We start from the raw sequence: 17,879 nt of genomic DNA, 5'->3' as shown, positions 1-17,879 counted from the left end.
TCTCTCTTTAGCCATTACATTTCCAAGTCCAGGTCACGAGAAGCAGTTACATTAGCAACTTGGAAAAAAAAAAGGAAGAGAATCGAATGACATTTTCAGAAGATTTGAGTGAAAAACCCAGGGCTACTGCTTTCACTTTATAGTCTACCCATTGTACAACATAAACATGTTGCCGCTCCGAAGTCCTATGAACAAATAGGATTCTACCATGGAGACTTAGCAATTGACCGGCCAAGTAGGTAAAATTCTTTGGCCATCTCTGCTACGTAGAATGGCCACTTCCATATCTGCAGCTCAAACAAGAAGGTCAAAACCCACGTTTACATGCTAAGAGCTGCAGGTATCATACAAATTGGTATAGGTACCAGAAAGAATATTCATTAAACATGCGGATTAGACTATCTAGATCTGCATTGCTTTATTTGCAAACCATTATGATCGCCTCTCTCTTTGCAATTCCCCCTTGAGCTCGGTGAATTTACTGAATTTTATACCAAGCTTGACCTCTTTTTCTGATGTGCTTTCCACGTCAAGCCATCCAAGCTGCCCTCTTTTCGATCTGAATGATCAATTTTCGAAGAGTTTGCATCCTCGTACTTCAATCTTTTAGGGACTGATGTTGACCCAGAGGAAGTTCTTGTTATTTCAGCTGCCACAGCCACAGTTTCATTCTTCACGACTGGTAACCTTTTCTCACCTCCAGCACTATTATTTGGCAGGTCATTATTCAAAGTTGGATTGTCCAACCTCCTCTTCTTACCTTTATCTGAATGCTTAGCCAAGTCTCCATTCTCCACAGCCTTTGTCCACTCTAATTCACCATATGTATCAGCATAAACAACCTCTTTTCTGCGACGCTTTCCAGTGATATTAGCAGCTTCATATTGAAAACCTTTCCCCTTGCGCTCATTAGTTTCTGGAGCTGCATAAGCCCAATCTGGTACTTCATGCTCTTCCATAAGGCGTGATCTGTAACTCTCCTTCCTCCTCCTATCCTCATCCATCTTCTCAAAAAGCCAGAACTCTTCATCTGATCGAGCAGCAAGACGGTTAATTTCTCTCTCACTAGGTACATCCGCTCCAAGTGAACTAGTACCTTTACGCATTATCTCTTCCAACATCTCCCGCCTATCTTGAGCTGCAAAGACAATGATGAGGAGAGTCAATTTCATCTCTCATAAAATCCACAATGAGAGCATGGTGAATGCAGACAACTCAGACGCTATTGAACCTTGACGCTTCTGAGACCCAATAAATCCTAGAACAAAGCAATGCTAAACAACTATACTTTGAACTGAACAGAAATCACTAGAGCACAAGACATAGATAATCCTACTCAAAGACTTGCACATTAGCAGCATAAAAATCCGATTTTTGTTTCTCATAGTAACTTAACAAAAGCCAAAGTGACAAATAAAATAACTGCAACTGAAAATTCGAGAAATTAGAAGTTCAGAAAGTGAAGCATGAAATTTCTTATAAAGACATGCTTATATAACCACCCAAAAAATACAAAAAAAAAAAAAATCCAAACTACTACCTTTTCTAGGTTACCAGAGTAATGTATAACTACAGGTACGATCTTTTCTGTGGTACCATAAAGTGTAATTCCAAAAGCATAGGAATTAGAAATCTCGAAAACAAAATGGAAAAGACATCAAATGAAAGCCCAAGAACACAATTCCTGCCATTGACTTCCACTTGAGGAACAAAGATAATAGATGGATCATGGAATTTGTAAAAATGACTAACCGGTAGAAGTTGTATTGAATAATCCAGCCTGGATAACCTTGGCATCTATGCCCATCTTCTGTTTAGCACGCTCCAATATAACTTCTTCAATTGATCCAACACTTACCAACACAAAGACCCTAACCTCCTTCTTTTGCCCAATGCGATGAGCTCGATCCTCTGCCTGTTGGTCCATTTGTGGATTCCAATCACTGTCAAAAATTATCACCGTATCTGCAGTCTGCAAATTCAAACCAAGTCCTCCAGCACGCGTGCTGAGAAGAAACATAAAACAAGGAGAATCTGGAGCATTAAACTGCCTTAGTAAAGACCCTCTTTCCTCGGTTTTTGTTGACCCATCAAGTCTAAGATATTTGAAGTCATGAAGTTGGAGATATATTTCAAGAATGTCCATGAGACGAGTCATTTGTGAGAAGAGGAGAACCCTGTGCCCAGCTTTGCGTAGTTTGGGTAATAAGCGGTCAAGAAGCTCAAATTTGCCAGATGCTCTGAATACCTCCTCTTTGCGCCACATATTATACTCAGCCACAAATAGGTATGGGTGATTACAACATTTTCTGAGTTGCATGGAAAGGTTCTGTAGACTTTTAGATTTCCCAGTTCCTGCAATATCATCAGTGTAAATTAGCTACTTTGCCTAGGAAATACGGATTCATAGGCCACCAGTGGGCACTCCAGATAACGTGGGATCAGCCTCGGAAGAAAAAAATGGGTAATATTATTCCCTTCCATGGCACGAGAATTAAAAATAGGAAAAAAAAAGGGGAAAGAAAAAAGAACCATCATTATTTTGTGAACTCAAACATATAGTTAAGTCAAACAACATGCTAAATATGGACCCGAAAAAATGAACATGCTAAATCAGGAAATGGCAAGTGCATTACTTAGTTTAACTGAGCATAATAATAAAACACCAATTCGGCACAATGAAGATGAAAAATAATCAGGTAAACACATCAAGGTACAGAACTTTGAAAGTTCAACCTGTGATGATTATAAACATTTATAAAAGCAAACAACATTGAAAACACGAAGGGCCTACGAGGCATCATTTTTTACCGTTATCCAGTCCGACTCTTCCCACGTCAGTGACTTGCTGATAGTATACTCTTTGCCATGCTGACATATCACACTTCAGTATGACCTGTATCTTCCCAGGAAGGAACTTCTCCACTTCATCTTTCTTTCTCCTCAGTATAAATGGCCTTATAACCTGAGGATGTGTCCAAAACAAGAACAATACAAAATTATTAACACATAAACATCATAAGTAGGCAGAGGTATAGGAAAAGGTAGAAACCAATACATACATGGTGCAGGCGCCGAATGACCAGAAGTTCTTCTTCATCTGTTAGGGTGACATTACCTCTATCCGCAAAAGGGGCATTAAACCACTCCTCAAAATTCTCAACTGAATTAAAAATATTTGGAAGCAGAAAATTAAGCAGGGACCATAATTCCTGCAAGCTATTCTGAATGGGGGTACCAGTCAGTAGGAGTCTCCTCCTAATGTTGTAGCTGCACCCAAAAAACATAAAAAGGAACTTCAATCAGTTGAAATGGACTTCCATGCTACAATGTACTTTCTTGCAGAAAGAATGCAATTTCAGAGGTCCAAAGCAAGTAACGGAAGAGCAGGTTAACAAAAGAACATATATGTAAGAAAAGATCAAAACTTGGATTCTTTAAGTGCAAAGGACTCAGAGAACATAAACAAACACACAGATATTCATGGCTTTACTAACCAAAGCTAGATGAGAATTGGAGAGCATATAAAACAATATACTATAAACATTGAGAATAGGAACTCATGAAGCAGCCACATATTTGAAACTCAGGATTGATAAGAAAGAGGTACACTAAAGTATTAGTATTACTGTTGGAAATTTTAGCTGACATACCCCGTTACAATGGTTCGTGAAAGAACACAGTCATGATTTTTCAATCGATGTCCTTCATCCACAATCAAGTAGTTCCACTGAATTTTGTTTAGAACCTTTTTGTCCCTAATAACAAGGTCATAATGGGTAATCAACACATTGAACTTCCCCTCAATGAAAAACTCTTCTTTGATTGCCTTCCTTTCATCTGCACGCCCATCATAAAGAACAGCAACAACACTGCAGCCAGGGTGGGAGTTGAATTCCATCAGTTTTCATGCATGAAGATTCGTACCTGTAATTAAAAAAGCATGCATACAGAGAAACAGGCAAAAAGCGTGAGCTTGACATACCTTGGAGCCCAGGTTGCAAATTCATTGATCCAATTTGGTAGTACAGCTTTTGGGGCCACAATCAAGTGAGGCCCAGTTACCCCTTTATTTTCCATGAGATAAGCAATCAAAGAAATTGTTTGAATCGTCTTCCCCAGCCCCATTTCATCTGCTAAAATTCCATTTAGATTATTATTGAACAAGGACAGCATCCACTGAAGCCCTTCTAACTGGTATTGTCTTAATTCTCCACCCTGAAGCATGGCTGGTTGCTCAGTCACCTGCAGAATATAACTGCAAATTAGATATGTACTTAAATAGGCATTAGTGTACACCTGACCAAGGTGAACAGAACCACAACCATTAAAAATTACCTTCTCTTCAATTGAATGCACAACTGAATTATACTGCCTCTGGCCTTCAAGTAAATCACCTCCTTTTTTGGGGCTATTGGTTTCATTATCTAGAACGTCCTCGTCTTCCAAAGGGCGTGATTGCCCTGGAGTTTCAGTCTTTGAAGCAGACAACTCAGGTAAGTCAGCAGCTGAACCTTCCAATGGTTCAATGCCCTGATGTTCAGCATCTTTTTGACGCTGAACAGCAGCTCCCAAACGAACCAGGAGATCGTTAGTCTTCCCTAGAAGCATAGTCAACCGTTCATTCTTGCTCTCCTCAACCATTTTCATATAAGCTTCCTGATCATCAGCCTTCAGAGCTTGAAATCTCAGTTTCTCTGCCCGTGTAGCACGTTGCCTTTGCTTTGCATGCCACGCCTGCATAAAAAAGTAAAGATGTGTCAGATGCTAACAACATAATCTACAATAGCTTTCTAGTGATTTGGATTAGCCAGTGAAAAGATTATGTTGATTTCTGTGGTTCCATTGGATGAAAGTTGCCACACTTGAGATTTCCATGATAATTAGCAAGATATATTTATTGGGAAACAGAACTACCATTTTTCAGCTCTAACAAATTCTTTGACTAAACCTTATAGTTTCGTTTTAGGTAGATTACTAGAGTCTTCTACTGCTGTTTTTTGTATTACAGACAAACACCTTAGTATAAAGTGTATTGTATTTGTCCACCATGAACAAGAATATTGCAGGTTATGCAGAAAAAGAGAATAAACAAAATGCTTCACTGATGAATGACAAGTGAAACCCTACTTAATTCTTCTCCCATGTGCTGTGTATGATCTTGACAAATAACAATATGACTATCCGATCCCAAGCTTCGCAGGGGCACAGGCACACACTCTTTGCCTTTACAGTATTCTTACTATATAAAAAGCCCAAGGGGAGAACTGAGTTACACTCTCATAACAACAATCTCATAAAAATTTATTCTTACAAAAGTGGATAAGATATTTTATTCCTGCATAGCAGTTCAACTTATCACTGTCTCACCTCATTTTCTTCTTTTTAAGCAAAATCATGGAGTGTCCCTCACCTAAATTACTAGTTTCAAATATTCTTAAATCAAAGCCCAAGAGAGATACAGGACTGAACAAATAGAGATGTACCACCCATAACCTGATGAACATTCCACTGCCACAAGGTAATTAGTAATTTATCCAAATTGTAATTTTTTTCTTATGAATGGCATAAATTTGCAAATAAATGAATAATTCTGCAAAAAGAAAAGAGTTTCATGCCTGGACACCATCATTGCGTTGTTTTCGCCTTTTTTGAGAAGCTTGAACTTGTAATTGGAGTTCACGTACAGCATTCAGCAAGTCTGCAAAGAATTTTCTTTTTCTAGTTTCTACATGGTTCCTTTCTTCCTCCTCCAATCTTGATAACCTCTGCAGTGACAATAGCTAACTATATTATCAGCTTATTATGAATTTTAGAATGTCCTCAATTAAGAAATTCTAATTGCAATCAAAGGAAAAGTAACCCATAAGTCCAGGTCTGATCTGCAAATATCCAGATTGCAAGATATGCAATCACATACCAACTTTTAATCAGGCGAAAGTTTCATTTAACAGTTCATGTGGAGAATTGAAACAAAACAAATCCAGAGATCAACCACAAGACAAAGAGTTTAAACAAAAGCAGACTGTAAACAAAACTGCACCTCTGCATCACGTTTCTTTTTCAGGGGATCTTCAGTGTCAACAGCAAAAGCATCACCAATTCCATATAAAGGACGGCGCAGCCGCATCATGCCCCAATCAAACAACTGATTTTCAGGGCTTGTACAATGCAGACGCAGCCAGTACTCTGCACTGACTTCAGATCTTACTTTGTTCTGTAACTCCACTAACTGCAGAGAAAATCAACATATCCCAAATCGAACTAAGTACCACAGATAATTTAATGTAACAAGGAAACAGCTGCTGCTGCTATGGAAGCAAAGATGTGCAGCAGAGTCATCAAAGTCACGTATGAGGTTCCGATGGAACTGCTAGCTAAGAAATACAAGGAAATAATAGGTAGTGCAACTATTATTAACAGTGAAAAGGTAAATGTAAATGGTTGAACGGTCTCTCTGGATGCTACATTAAACTAGTTTACGTTGATGGCAAGAGTTTCATTAGAAGTTAATATCCAATGATGCAGCATTTTCATTCTTTATGATACATTAAAATAAGCACCTTAATTATGAGACCAATTACTATGATCAAGAATTTGTTTGCATGCTTCTAGAATAGTCTCAAGTCAGTATAACTACTAGTGCTTAGAGCACTCCATAAGTGTGCTTAATATTAGGGTAGTGGGCATGTAATTAATCAAAACAATTACCATTAAAAGAATTTATTTTTACCCTTTAACATAAAGATGATATCATAATCTCAGAGATAGTTTTGGAAAAAAAAAAAAAAAAAGACATTAAACTAAAGCATCCTCTTATGCTTCATACATAGATGAAGTATTTGCTATTTAACCCTTCAACATAGAGAAAATATCATCATGTAAAACAGTAGTTTAGAACAATCAGCAATTACGATCTAAGTTTTCAAGATCTGGATCCTACCTAGGATCGTTTTTGGTTTGCAGGATTGGGTCATAGGATCAGTATAAAAAATCGTTAGATTTATGATTTATATGTTTGCAATTCATATATATAGTAACAGATAATGTAATTCATGTGCAATCAATATAATGACATTGTTAATTAAGGTTAAAATTGTGCTATATAAAGTATTTGGGGCAGTTTGGAAATTATATTATGACATTACATGAAAAATTGCCTTGTGCTTTGTTATAGCAATATTCTGTGTTTGGCAATAAGAAGTTAGCTAAAGCAATCAACATAAAATAAGTTAAATATCCTCAACCCACAAACACAATTGGGTACAATTACTTAAATAAAGGTAGCCAACTTGTACTAATAATTTATTCCTGCCACAATCTATTCCATGCTAAACATGAAAATTTAAACAAAATATAACAGCTCATATCCAAAATCTACCTTTAATCCATAGAGTTCAAGCAAGCACTTTGTCTGCAGGTCCTCACCTCTGCTTGCGGGGAGTTCTAGTGCAAAACAAAAGCAAACACAATCTTTTATATGGATGTTAACTAAGACTGGCATCAAAAGAGTTTAGTAGGATCTGACCCAGTATCACTCAGTCTCCTTCTATTCAAATCTTGAAGCAAAGATTTAAATTAATTATTGTGCATTCACAACAAATGAATGCTTAAATCAGTACCATGATATTTGTATCATCTCAATGAACATGCCTGCTAAATCAATGAAATTCCATTGCAAATAAAAGGAAAATGTTGAGAAGAAGGAATAAGATAGAACCTGTTTTACTTTTTGTTTTTTCAAAGAAAAAAAATTGTTCCAAATTAAGCTAGATACCATGGAACTTTGACTTTTGCTCCAGCATTATCCAATAACGAGAAACATGCAAAAATAATCATCTTCTTGGAACCAAATCTGACATTCTAATCATCACGAGTCATACACCAGCGAGAGAGAGAGAGAGAGGGAGAGAGAGATCCTTTTATGTCTAACAAGCACATATTTTCTAGAGATGGAAATTGGCCCTCGCCAATTCGCCATCCCATAATTTGGCCATGTACAATATGGAGTTGGTTGAAAATTGCATTGGCATATGAGGACACCCACCTACCCACAAATATATAACAAAGCCCTATATGTCAAAGACATGTACTAACAACTCCCCAACCCACAAAGAAATCCAACAAGAAGCACATGAATATACCCCAACAGAATGCCAGAAAAAGTAGAAGAAAACTTTTACTGTTTAAATCACTAATCTAATCCCATTTGTAGGTCTTGTTAAACCTAACTATTGATCATTCCCCTTTCTACAGTATTATTGATTAACTGTAAATAATTTCAAAATATCAACCTATTCAATTCCAAAATAAAGCATATGTAGAAAAATGGGATCACAAAGCTGCTTGCGGCATATGACAAAATTGAGTAGAACCCCTGTGGTCTGAAGTATACATGCCACTCTGGGTATGACAAATAATAATCTAACTTTGATAAATACAGATAAAACAAATGCTCTCTAAACTTTACAGACATCCATCTCTTGTAACATTTGATTTAGATGCGCTGCAAGTTATCTGTGCAGTTGGCCAATAAAGTATTACTTGTCTACTTGGCATGGAACTTGAGGGGAAATGAACTATTTTTTCCTCTAAAAGCACCTCTATCTCATTTCCAATTTGCCACCTTCTCTCAAAAAACTGCTGGCCCATTTCCAGCATTTCCCCTTCCTTTCTCCTTACCCACCCAACATTACACCATGCATAACACCCCCCCCCCCTCCCAAAAAAAAAAGCCAGCAACATCCAGCTTCCTCATAGTCACGAAGATTGAATCAACAAGTAAGTACAATAAATCAAAATACCAGAAATGACTAAGTGGAAAACTTGATGCACTTGCTAAAATTACAGATGCAAGATACCCACAAAAGAAATCTGATTACCTTCAAGTTCAGTCAGACGGCGGTGAATATGGCTCTGGAAATTAGATTCTTTTAGTTCACCCAGTCCAGAACCTGACATGCAATTCTCTCGTTGCTTCAGCACTGCCACCTCAAAGTCTGCCATTAAATCCCCATAACTTGACATTCCAGCTCTATCCTGCAACCAAGTCATTAACTTTCATCACTGAACGCAACAAGAAAGCAATGATAAACAAGTGGCAAGGTTTAAGTACACGGGTAAACTGACTACCAGAATAGAAGTATATGATCACTGACAAACTAGAAAGGTCGCCTGAAGCTCAAAGTAGAAAGGAATGTCAAAGCAGATTATTGCTATCTCTCCAAGTGTATACATCCTAAATACAAGATTTGAAAAACTCTAAACTACCCCTTTCAACTCAAGGTGGAAAAGAAAAAACCCTCAAATCCTAAAGAACTTTTATTGGAAAATCTCCACATGATACACACAAGGAAACCAAATCCTATTTAAACAGTTCATAAAAATGAAATCCGTTATGCACTACGACAAAAGAAAAATAAGTCTAATTACTCTCAGAAGAATCTGTGAGCTGTTTCATAACACTAAACTAGTTACAGCTGAAGAAACAAGTATAAAAACAAGCTTCTTGTTCCTTCTTTTGTCTTGATTTTTTTTTTTTTTTTTATGAATAGCACTCATTTGTACCACGTACAAATATGAATAAACTAATCTTAATAATCTACCGATGGCATTAACAAATTATCCACGAAATTTTGCGATAAGAAATACTTGCAATAAACGGTGACAATAAGAGCTCGTCAAACACAAGAATTTAATTCCATTAAATACAATAAATTTGTGGTCTGCCAACACAGCTAAAAATTGATACTTTCTCGGAAAACAAAATCAAAATCTGATAAACGCAACCTAAATCGCTGAATCACACTAGAAAATTACTCACTTTCGCCGCAGCTCTTTCGGCAGCAACCGCACTAGATCCAACCCCGCCGCCACCAACGACGTTGGCATCGTCGTTTTGATTGTCGGCTCCACGCTCAGTTGCCTCCTCCTCCTCGTTCTTGTCATCATCAACATGATTATTCTCCTCATCGGCGGCAGTATCAGCGGTGGTGCCGTCATGGTAAATAGAGGAAACAGCATCAAAAACATCTTGAGGAAGGGGAAGATTACGGGAGAGAAAATTAAGGGCACAAATTAACGTCCTAGTTTTCTCTATCTCCTCTCCACTAGCATTATCACCAGAATTAACGTCAGTATGAATTTCGCTAGGGTTACCGGCGCTGCCGCCTGCTCCTCCGCCTGGCTGAGAAGTCGTTTCGACCTGAGCCGCCATGGCTCTCTCGGCTCGGAGCCTCTGGCGCCAAGAAGGGAACCGTTAAACTCTTTATTTTTTTTGGTGTTTAAATCGTTGGAGAATTTGAAAAATTAGAGGCAAAACAGGCGTGGGTTTATATATGTGTAATCGGCTGTAAGTATATATGTTAGTGCTGATTTGAGTCTTAAAAAAAAATTGAAAAACTAATAGAAGAGGCGAGGCGCTAGTTTTCTTTTCTCCTGTTTCTCTCTCTATAACGAAGGGAAAAAATGCCTGCTTATTTGAGGGCCTGTGACAGTAACTCGGGTATTTGACCCGTTTGAATTCCGGATATTTAGTAGAATTACGGAGCTGTCCTTGTTGAGTGTTATGACGGTTTCACCCCTCCAATTATGCCGTTAAACCCCAAAATGGGCTGAATTCTTGCGTCCAATTGGAAGGGTTTTTTTTTTTAAATGCATGTGGAAACAATATACTTGTATGTGAATTTATTCTTTGCGGGATTAAAGTCTAACTAACTTTATTTAGTTTTTACATTGTTGCGATTATCGTAGCATATTTTTTCTAATTTTTAATTATTTTTGCAGATGAGCAAATTATTCTTTCAACATGTTCACTGGTAAATTTTTCCTAACATAATTTCTCTAATTTTTATTTTTATTTTTTGAAGATAAGCAAGTTGCTAAATTAGGTAAATAAAAATTGTCAGATATTTCTAAGTGGAAATTATTAAGAGGGAGAGAGAGAAGGTTGGAAAAACAAATAAGAAGTGAAGCTACTCTGTTGTCTTTTAGGTTTACGCTTTAATTGCATATGGACATCGTTGCTTAATCATCTTCCAAAAGAGAATATGGACCAATTTATGACATGTAGCATATAAGCAAACATGAAGATGTGCACGCATGCTAAGAAATCATATAGGCTGCTTTCTGGGTTAACTGCTTGTGTGTGTATCTGTGTGTGTGTGTGTGTTATTTGCCGTAAGGGAAACAAAAAATGCTAAGAGATCATAGGAAACAGAGATTTGTGAAGTCAAAATATTGGGAATCAACGCCTTTAATTTGTAAGAGTCGAACAAGCACACGATTAAGCATTTTGGAGGCTCAAAGGAGAAGTGACCCAGCGGGGTATATATATGGTGGGGTACCAAATGAAAGACAATGAGGAAATTCTTGATGCAATTGCCACGAAAAAAGGTTAGCAAAGACGACAGGTGAAAAAACCCCACATCTACAAGTACTCTTATGCTGTTTGCAGCTGCTAAATACTAATACCATATAAAGGTTTCACCAATTGGTGCCATGTTACAAGGCTTGCCAAACCAAAAATGTAAAATTTACAAGAAAAAAATTTCCTGGCTGCAGGAGGAAACACCTGCCTGGCAGATGTTCATGCCCCATATTCCTTTCCATCAATTCACCATTTCAGAAATCTCCAATGAAAACAGCTCAAGGAAAGCAATATTTTTCTGCTCCTTTTCATGATACCATTACTCTCCGTGGCAACAAGCTTCAGAACAAGAAGATTAGTCATCCTCAAACCTGACTAAAGGGTTGGTCATTATCTGATATTACGTCTGCTATTTGATGGCTTTAGGTGGCTAGATCTTTTTGGGCGCATCTCTAGCCCGACTAATTGGTTCTTGAAAATACTGCAGAGAGATAAATACTGCTTCCTGGTTGTAGAAATAGACAAACAAAGACGTTAGTGAAGCCTTTATTGATGGATGACAAGTTCTCTCCAGGTGAAATGAGATTTATGAAGTACCTCAGTCCGTATGGTTCTACTTCCTTGATGAGGACACACGTTCAAATACAAGTCAAACACTTCTCGCACATCTTTTCCCTGAATGGTGAGAAAAGATTCGCATACACAGAAACTCTAGTCAGTATCTACCTTCGTCCATAAAATCTCTTAACTGAGATAGCAGCATGTACCAATTTCTTGACCAAAACCTAATGCTACCATGCTTGAAATGCTTCACAATTCTTCAGCATAAAATATGATCAAGTGCAGATCAAGAGGAGAGAGAGAATCTACCAGGCTAGCCACTCTATATGCAACAACTATATGTTCAGTGAGCTACCAGTAAGAACAAGAAAGACTCTACGCTACCTTCAAATTTTTGTCTTCCTCGATACATTCTTCCAGTCCAGCGAGCCCTCCAAAAGCAATTAATAGGTGCCTAAGTTATGAAACATGCAAAAGCTGGAATTTAATGCTTAAATGACACCTGATGATGATCAAGTCAGACACTCTATGTTCCTTGGATGCACCGAAACAAGGCTGAAATAGCATATACTGGTAATTCTGCCATAACATTAACTATGTTGATATACCTGAATGATGGTAGCGAAAGTTCAGAAGACTTGATAACAACTCCATGTTCTGAGGTGCCAATCAGAAGATCATACCCTCCCTAAAACCAAATTTCAAGAAATCAAATGAGAGAAGCGCATTTTCCATGTTGCAGAAAGAAGAACCAAGCAATGCTTTCCTATATAGGATTAAGAAAAGGACGATAAATACCTTGTATGGGCAGCTACTTATCACAGCACTTATGTTGGAAGCATATCTTACTTTGTAACCCCAGTACATCCCCACTTCATCCCTAGGCCTGGAAGATGGGACAACTTGATAAGTTAGACCTGAAATGAGATATTACAAAAGAATTACAATTAATCCGCCATTGTGATCATGGAATACATTCAAGGACTACAAGATTTAAGAGGCTTAGCTATGAGCATCTTAGCAAGCTTGTTTTGACTCTGACCTACACTAAATATAAGTGAGATAAGACCTGAATACTAAGATATCCGTGATCTACACTAAACCTCTCTTGAACAACTATTAACAGTTGATTACCATTGTCTTATGTAAATTAAACAGCAAACCATGGTCGCCTGATTCTCCTGAACAACAATTTCCACTCCAAACTTGCCATGATGTACAACCATGTGATGTCAAAAAAAAAAACCATGGTCTTACAAATGAAAATTTATATGAGGTCTAGTTGATTACCTGTATCCAGATTACGATTTGAGCCCATAGCCACTGTTACTCTTCTTCCTGGTTCAATCACTTCATCAATCAAAACATTCTGCAGGGAAGAGCAATCATGAGAAGTAAAAACATATCCTGCTCTTATTTTCCTTTTTTTTTTGTTTTTAATCATTTACAGAAAGTGAATGCAACCAGCCACACAGAAAGTAAACAGCACGGATAAAAGGATTCAAAAGGCAGATGCTCAAAAGATCTGTCAATTAATGCAATGGACAATTTGCCCCAACTCTGTCCTTCTCATCCGCAGGGACTTGCATACAGGTGAAGCAATCGACAAACTTGTAGGATCAATGCAAGCCTTAATAATCCACAATGAGAAAAAGATGAATACATGCATGCCCTTCCAATACACATTACAACTTTTGATGTACTTGTCCACAACACGTAGCTGTTTCTATCAAAGGTTAAGGCACAACCATAATAGCTATGCTTTGCTGCATGACCACTATTAGATTGAGCCCTTAGCAAAAAGATTTTCAAGACAATGCAAGTAACCATGTTCTATAGAACCCGAACTTATTTGAGTAAGATAAATTATCAGGCATATATGTCTATACCAAATGTATCGTAATGCTAATACCTAAGTATAAACGAACCATCGACATGAAATATAACCCTCCTGAATGCACACAACATGCTATACCTTGCTAAGCCCCACATCTACGAGACTTCCAGCAGAATCAGGAGCTTGGTTTTTTAACGTGATGCCTAAAAAATTCAAAAAAGATAAAGGTTAAAAATTGAAGACAGACCTGCTTTTGGGTCTAAACCAAATTTAAGTATATTTGTCATGGAAATATTTCCAGTCATTAAACACAAGACCTTAAGACTTTTGACCATATATTTATGTCATTCACTTTACCACCCAAAGGTCTGGAAAACCCTATAACCCAAGCCTCAAGGTTGGAGAAATAAAAATGTCCCACATAGTTGGTATCAGAAACAAAACTGTTACACTTGATTATACAATATAAGAAACCTAATCAGTGTCGCAGGAGGAAAGGTGCAAAGTCATTGCATCAGAATATAGCTTGTCAACAGAAAACTTACCTGAAGTTCAGCGATCAAGTGTAAGCCATCATATGCACACACTTTGCACCATATCCATGAACAATCGACTAAATAGGTGTATATACAAGTTGAGGCTCTAAAGGGCAAATTGTGGACAGTCAGTTTACTTCTGAATGGATTAATAAATTCCTCAGCAGGAGAGGTACAAATTCATGGCATCACAAAGTAGCTAATTAACAGAAAACATAGCCGAAGTTTGGCAATCAAGTACAAGTCATCAAATGGGTAGTTTGCACCAGATTTATGAATAACCAACTATTGTCCAGATGAGCATCAATTAAAACTTTAAACACACCAAAATTGAACACTGAATGTATTGACTAGTGAAAAGTGGAAACCAGGGTTGCTAATTTTAATATCCGAACTGAAGGCCAGGAAATAATCAATACAAGGATTTCAAGCATATGGAAGAAACAACTCAGAATTTTAAAGATATCTAATGAAACTACACTCCTACACAAACAACATGGTGCAACACTCAGGACATCCACAGAATCTTAGTTGATTAGATTCTGAATTTGACATTGCTGTAGTTTTTACTTAACAATCTTACCAAGCTTGCCATTTGTCCTGCTCCGTTAACTATATTAACTAGTAGTTTCAATAGATGGATGAGGATAAATAGCTCAAATCACTGATCACTTAAACACGCTGAAAGCGAAATGAGAATGTTGGCTAGGGAAATCACAAGAGAAGGACTTATTTGTCTATTAGGTGGCAAGACTAGCATTTCAGAGGCAGCTAGGAAGCTATGGGATAGCTTTCTAGAGCATGCCTCTTGTCTCAGAACCTCACAAGACAATGATCCTCACAATTTCTTTCAGTACCCTCACTTACCCTTCTACCTTCCTTTCAATAATCCCACAGCTCTAATAGGAAGGAGAGGAATTTGGTTTCTACCTTCTCGATAGGGAGCCCATTCATGCCTACGCAGATGATGTGGGGCATCAAGTGGGGGCAGCAGACCCTGCAAAAAGTCCCTCTCAAGTATAAGCTCTCAACAATTACAAAATGGAGAAATATTCAAAAGAATAAATTATCTTGTGACACATTAATCACAAATTGAGAAGTCAGGTCCTCACCACAAATCTTAAGCTGTTATGCATAGGAAAACGACTCTTCCTCAGATACTGTGGTGTCTCCAAGTATCTCAAAATCCTTATAAGAAAAGCTGCACCACTTTCATTATCATCTGAATTGTTCTCTTGGTTCAGCAACTCAAACTCATCCACTGAGGTACTCTTATTATCAATCACAACAACCTGCCGAAAACAAGAACAACCATGTAAATCTTGCTGACACTTCCCCACAACCCTTTTAAGCTCTTTCCTGCCATTGTATGCATCCGCTTACTTTGTGATCTTTGTTACCATTCAGACTAAACTGACCAAAATTATAGTCAATCATCAGAAGCAAAAAAGATTGACAAACCTCATCTACTCGAAAAATAGTTGCAGCTCGAGCAATCTGACCAGCCAACTGATAAAGCACAAAAAAGGGACGGTAAAAAAAAAAATCAACATTGGAAATGCATAACATATATCCTCCTGCATACATAAAAAAAACCACTTAAGAAACCCAAAAATCTCATTAAGCAAACAAAAAATCAATTTTTTTTCTATTTCCAATTGAAACTAAAACTCAAATACCTAAAGCAAACATATTCGTCTCGATATTTTACTCAAAAACTTTACACAGAAAATCGATAGAGACCCCTCTAATGAAATCCATGGATGCTTATTGAGCAATCTAAAGAATTCACCTTTCTCTATTTTCCACAAAATCTAAAGCAAAAATATATTGGTCGAGATACGATCTTTTTTTTTCCTTAAAAACACAGGCTAATTAACACGAAGAGACAGCAAAAGAGGAGTTACTCGGGTGGCAAGTTCAAGGGATTGAGCGTTGTCAATAATAGAGCCAGGAAGAGCAATGGAAACTGTAGGTGTTTCATTTGAATCGCCGTCGTTTTGCTCTTTATTTCTCTTCTTCTTCTTCTTCTTCTTCTTTCTCTCAGAAGAATCAACATTAAGGAGCTCAAGCTTGGTCTCTGCTTTAGCATTATCATCCGGGCCATTCTCTGTGACTTCTTCTGCTGCTTCTCTCGCGGCTCTCTTCTTCTTCCCCATTTTCAGCTGTCACACCGGACAAGGGTTTATTGAGGGCTTTAACTTTTAAAGCAATGGCTTTCCAACGACACCCTTGAGAGTCTGTAAAAGTATGAAATGGCCTCCACAATTTTAAGCAAATTGCCTTTCAGACCACTTATCTTTGCCTTTTCACATTATATTAAAGATTTTTCATGACTTGAAATCTGAAACTACATGTTACTATTACTTGATGGTTACGGTCTTGTTTTAAATTTTTTTCCTTTTAATAAATTTGAAGTGAAAGTGTCAACTGAATACACAACTAATTAATTCTAATTCTAGTAGCATCCCACTTTGTTCTATTTGTTCTTTTTTCGTTTGATAAATTTGGAATTAAGATATCAATTGAATCAATTAATAGCGATTGTAATAGCTTTACAGGCACATTAAGTTTGATAGTCACAATTACATATAGAATTGAAGGTGAAAATATCTAATTTTTGGCATAATGAGATAAAATAACGACAGATTTGAAGGATTAGTAATTGAAAGCAATCTATAAATTTCAAAATAAATATAGTGTATGTAACTTTTTAATTTTCCTATATTATATATACTAAGAAAATTCTACGGTTCTTTTCAGAGAACCACTCTCTCAATGTATATCCCTTAATGGTGACAGTGATTTATATTTTAAATAGTTAAAACTTTTACATTGACGAACCTAAAATATTTGTGTTTGCTATTCAAAAGAGATTGTACAACATTCCTGCGTATCATTCAAGAGTAATTTATTTTGAGGAATCACTGCCCAAATTCGCAGGAGACATACTTCTAGTAGAGATTCGAGGAGCATCCACGCAGGCAACTACTAGAGATTTTTTTTTGGTAGATCTTGTTTCACGCAAGGCCGTGGCAACTGCTTGATTTTATCCCAAACTGCAAGATGGTTTGAATACTTGCAGAGGTGAACCAAACACTCAAAAAGTGATGCAGAGGATCCTTGCAGTAGGGATGTACGCGAGCCGAGCTACTCGCGAGTAGCTCGGTCAATGACTCGACTCGAACTCGGATTGATCGAGTTCGAGCCAAGTTTCGAGTAGCTCGAATGAAAATCGAGTCGAGTTTCGAGTCGAAATAACCCAGCTCGAGTCGAGTCAAGTAGCTCGACGAGCCGGAGTTATTTAAATAATATATTTATAATTTAAATAATATATATGTATTATAATTATAAAATGACCATTATGGATATAACTTATATGAAATTTACAATATATCCTTCTTTATAATAAAATCCTATAATGGCAAAAAAGTAATAACATAATTGTAAAAAGACCTAAAATGAAAAAAATTTTCGAGCCTCGAGTATCGAGTCAAGCCTCGAGCCTAAAGGAAATTTTTCGAGTCGAGCTCGAGCTTTGGTGTATATGAGCCGAGTCGAGCTCGAGTATAGCAAT

At 37.3% G+C, this 17,879-nt stretch overlaps 2 protein-coding genes and 1 non-coding gene across 5 annotated transcripts; all 3 read right to left on the bottom strand.

The window, feature by feature from the left end:
• Positions 1-103: 103 nt before the first annotated feature.
• Positions 104-10,468, bottom strand: LOC113734100 (probable ATP-dependent DNA helicase CHR12). The gene is made up of 12 exons (XM_027260446.2): positions 9,824-10,468; positions 8,883-9,039; positions 7,382-7,446; positions 6,044-6,232; positions 5,619-5,768; positions 4,339-4,737; positions 3,986-4,245; positions 3,654-3,872; positions 3,063-3,270; positions 2,812-2,965; positions 1,753-2,355; positions 104-1,138 (listed from the first exon to the last, which is right to left on the bottom strand). The coding sequence occupies exons 1-12, from the start codon at positions 10,214-10,216 to the stop codon at positions 489-491; spliced, it is 3,447 nt and encodes a 1,148-aa protein (XP_027116247.1). The 5' UTR covers positions 10,217-10,468; the 3' UTR covers positions 104-488.
• Positions 10,469-11,349: 881 nt separating this feature from the next.
• LOC113734099 (uncharacterized) lies at positions 11,350-16,524 on the bottom strand. Of its 3 annotated transcripts, none has more exons than XM_027260444.2 (11): positions 16,210-16,523; positions 15,764-15,811; positions 15,415-15,594; positions 15,233-15,299; positions 13,905-13,969; positions 13,220-13,298; positions 12,728-12,846; positions 12,538-12,617; positions 12,314-12,383; positions 11,966-12,043; positions 11,350-11,873 (listed from the first exon to the last, which is right to left on the bottom strand). In XM_027260444.2, the coding sequence occupies exons 1-11, from the start codon at positions 16,459-16,461 to the stop codon at positions 11,799-11,801; spliced, it is 1,113 nt and encodes a 370-aa protein (XP_027116245.1). In that variant the 5' UTR covers positions 16,462-16,523; the 3' UTR covers positions 11,350-11,798. The 3 variants fall into 3 exon arrangements, with proteins under 3 accessions (XP_027116245.1, XP_071937926.1, XP_027116246.1); XM_072081825.1 differs by having other exon boundaries at positions 11,604-11,873; positions 15,764-15,879; positions 16,210-16,345; XM_027260445.2 differs by lacking the exon at positions 12,314-12,383 and having other exon boundaries at positions 11,674-11,873; positions 16,210-16,524.
• Positions 14,277-14,338, bottom strand: LOC113736118 (small nucleolar RNA snoR101). Its single transcript, XR_003459611.1, has one exon. It is a non-coding gene; the product is annotated as a small nucleolar RNA snoR101 (small nucleolar RNA).
• Positions 16,525-17,879: the final 1,355 nt, after the last annotated feature.

The sequence above is a fragment of the Coffea arabica genome, chromosome 3c (assembly GCF_036785885.1).
Source record: "Coffea arabica cultivar ET-39 chromosome 3c, Coffea Arabica ET-39 HiFi, whole genome shotgun sequence".
Taxonomy (NCBI): Eukaryota; Viridiplantae; Streptophyta; class Magnoliopsida; order Gentianales; family Rubiaceae; genus Coffea; species Coffea arabica.
The sequence above is the reverse complement of the archived record's forward strand: the minus strand, read 5'-3'. Positions and strand labels throughout refer to the sequence as shown.

Excerpts from the sequence above, each read along its gene's own strand:
- LOC113734100 (XM_027260446.2), bottom strand. The coding sequence starts at position 10,216 with ATGGCGGCTCAGGTCGAAACGACTTCTCAGCCAGGCGGAGGAGCAGGC. Across the intron at positions 7,447-8,882 it reads CCGTCTGACTGAACTTGAAG|AACTCCCCGCAAGCAGAGGT; the intron begins GTAATCAGATTT and ends GTTTTGCACTAG. Across the intron at positions 4,246-4,338 it reads TGCATTCAATTGAAGAGAAG|GTGACTGAGCAACCAGCCAT; the intron begins GTAATTTTTAAT and ends TATATTCTGCAG.
- LOC113734099 (XM_027260444.2), bottom strand. The coding sequence starts at position 16,461 with ATGGGGAAGAAGAAGAGAGCCGCGAGAGAAGCAGCAGAAGAAGTCACA. Across the intron at positions 12,618-12,727 it reads TAAGTAGCTGCCCATACAAG|GGAGGGTATGATCTTCTGAT; the intron begins GTATTTATCGTC and ends ATTTGGTTTTAG. Across the intron at positions 12,384-12,537 it reads CTTTCGCTACCATCATTCAG|GCACCTATTAATTGCTTTTG; the intron begins GTATATCAACAT and ends TTCATAACTTAG.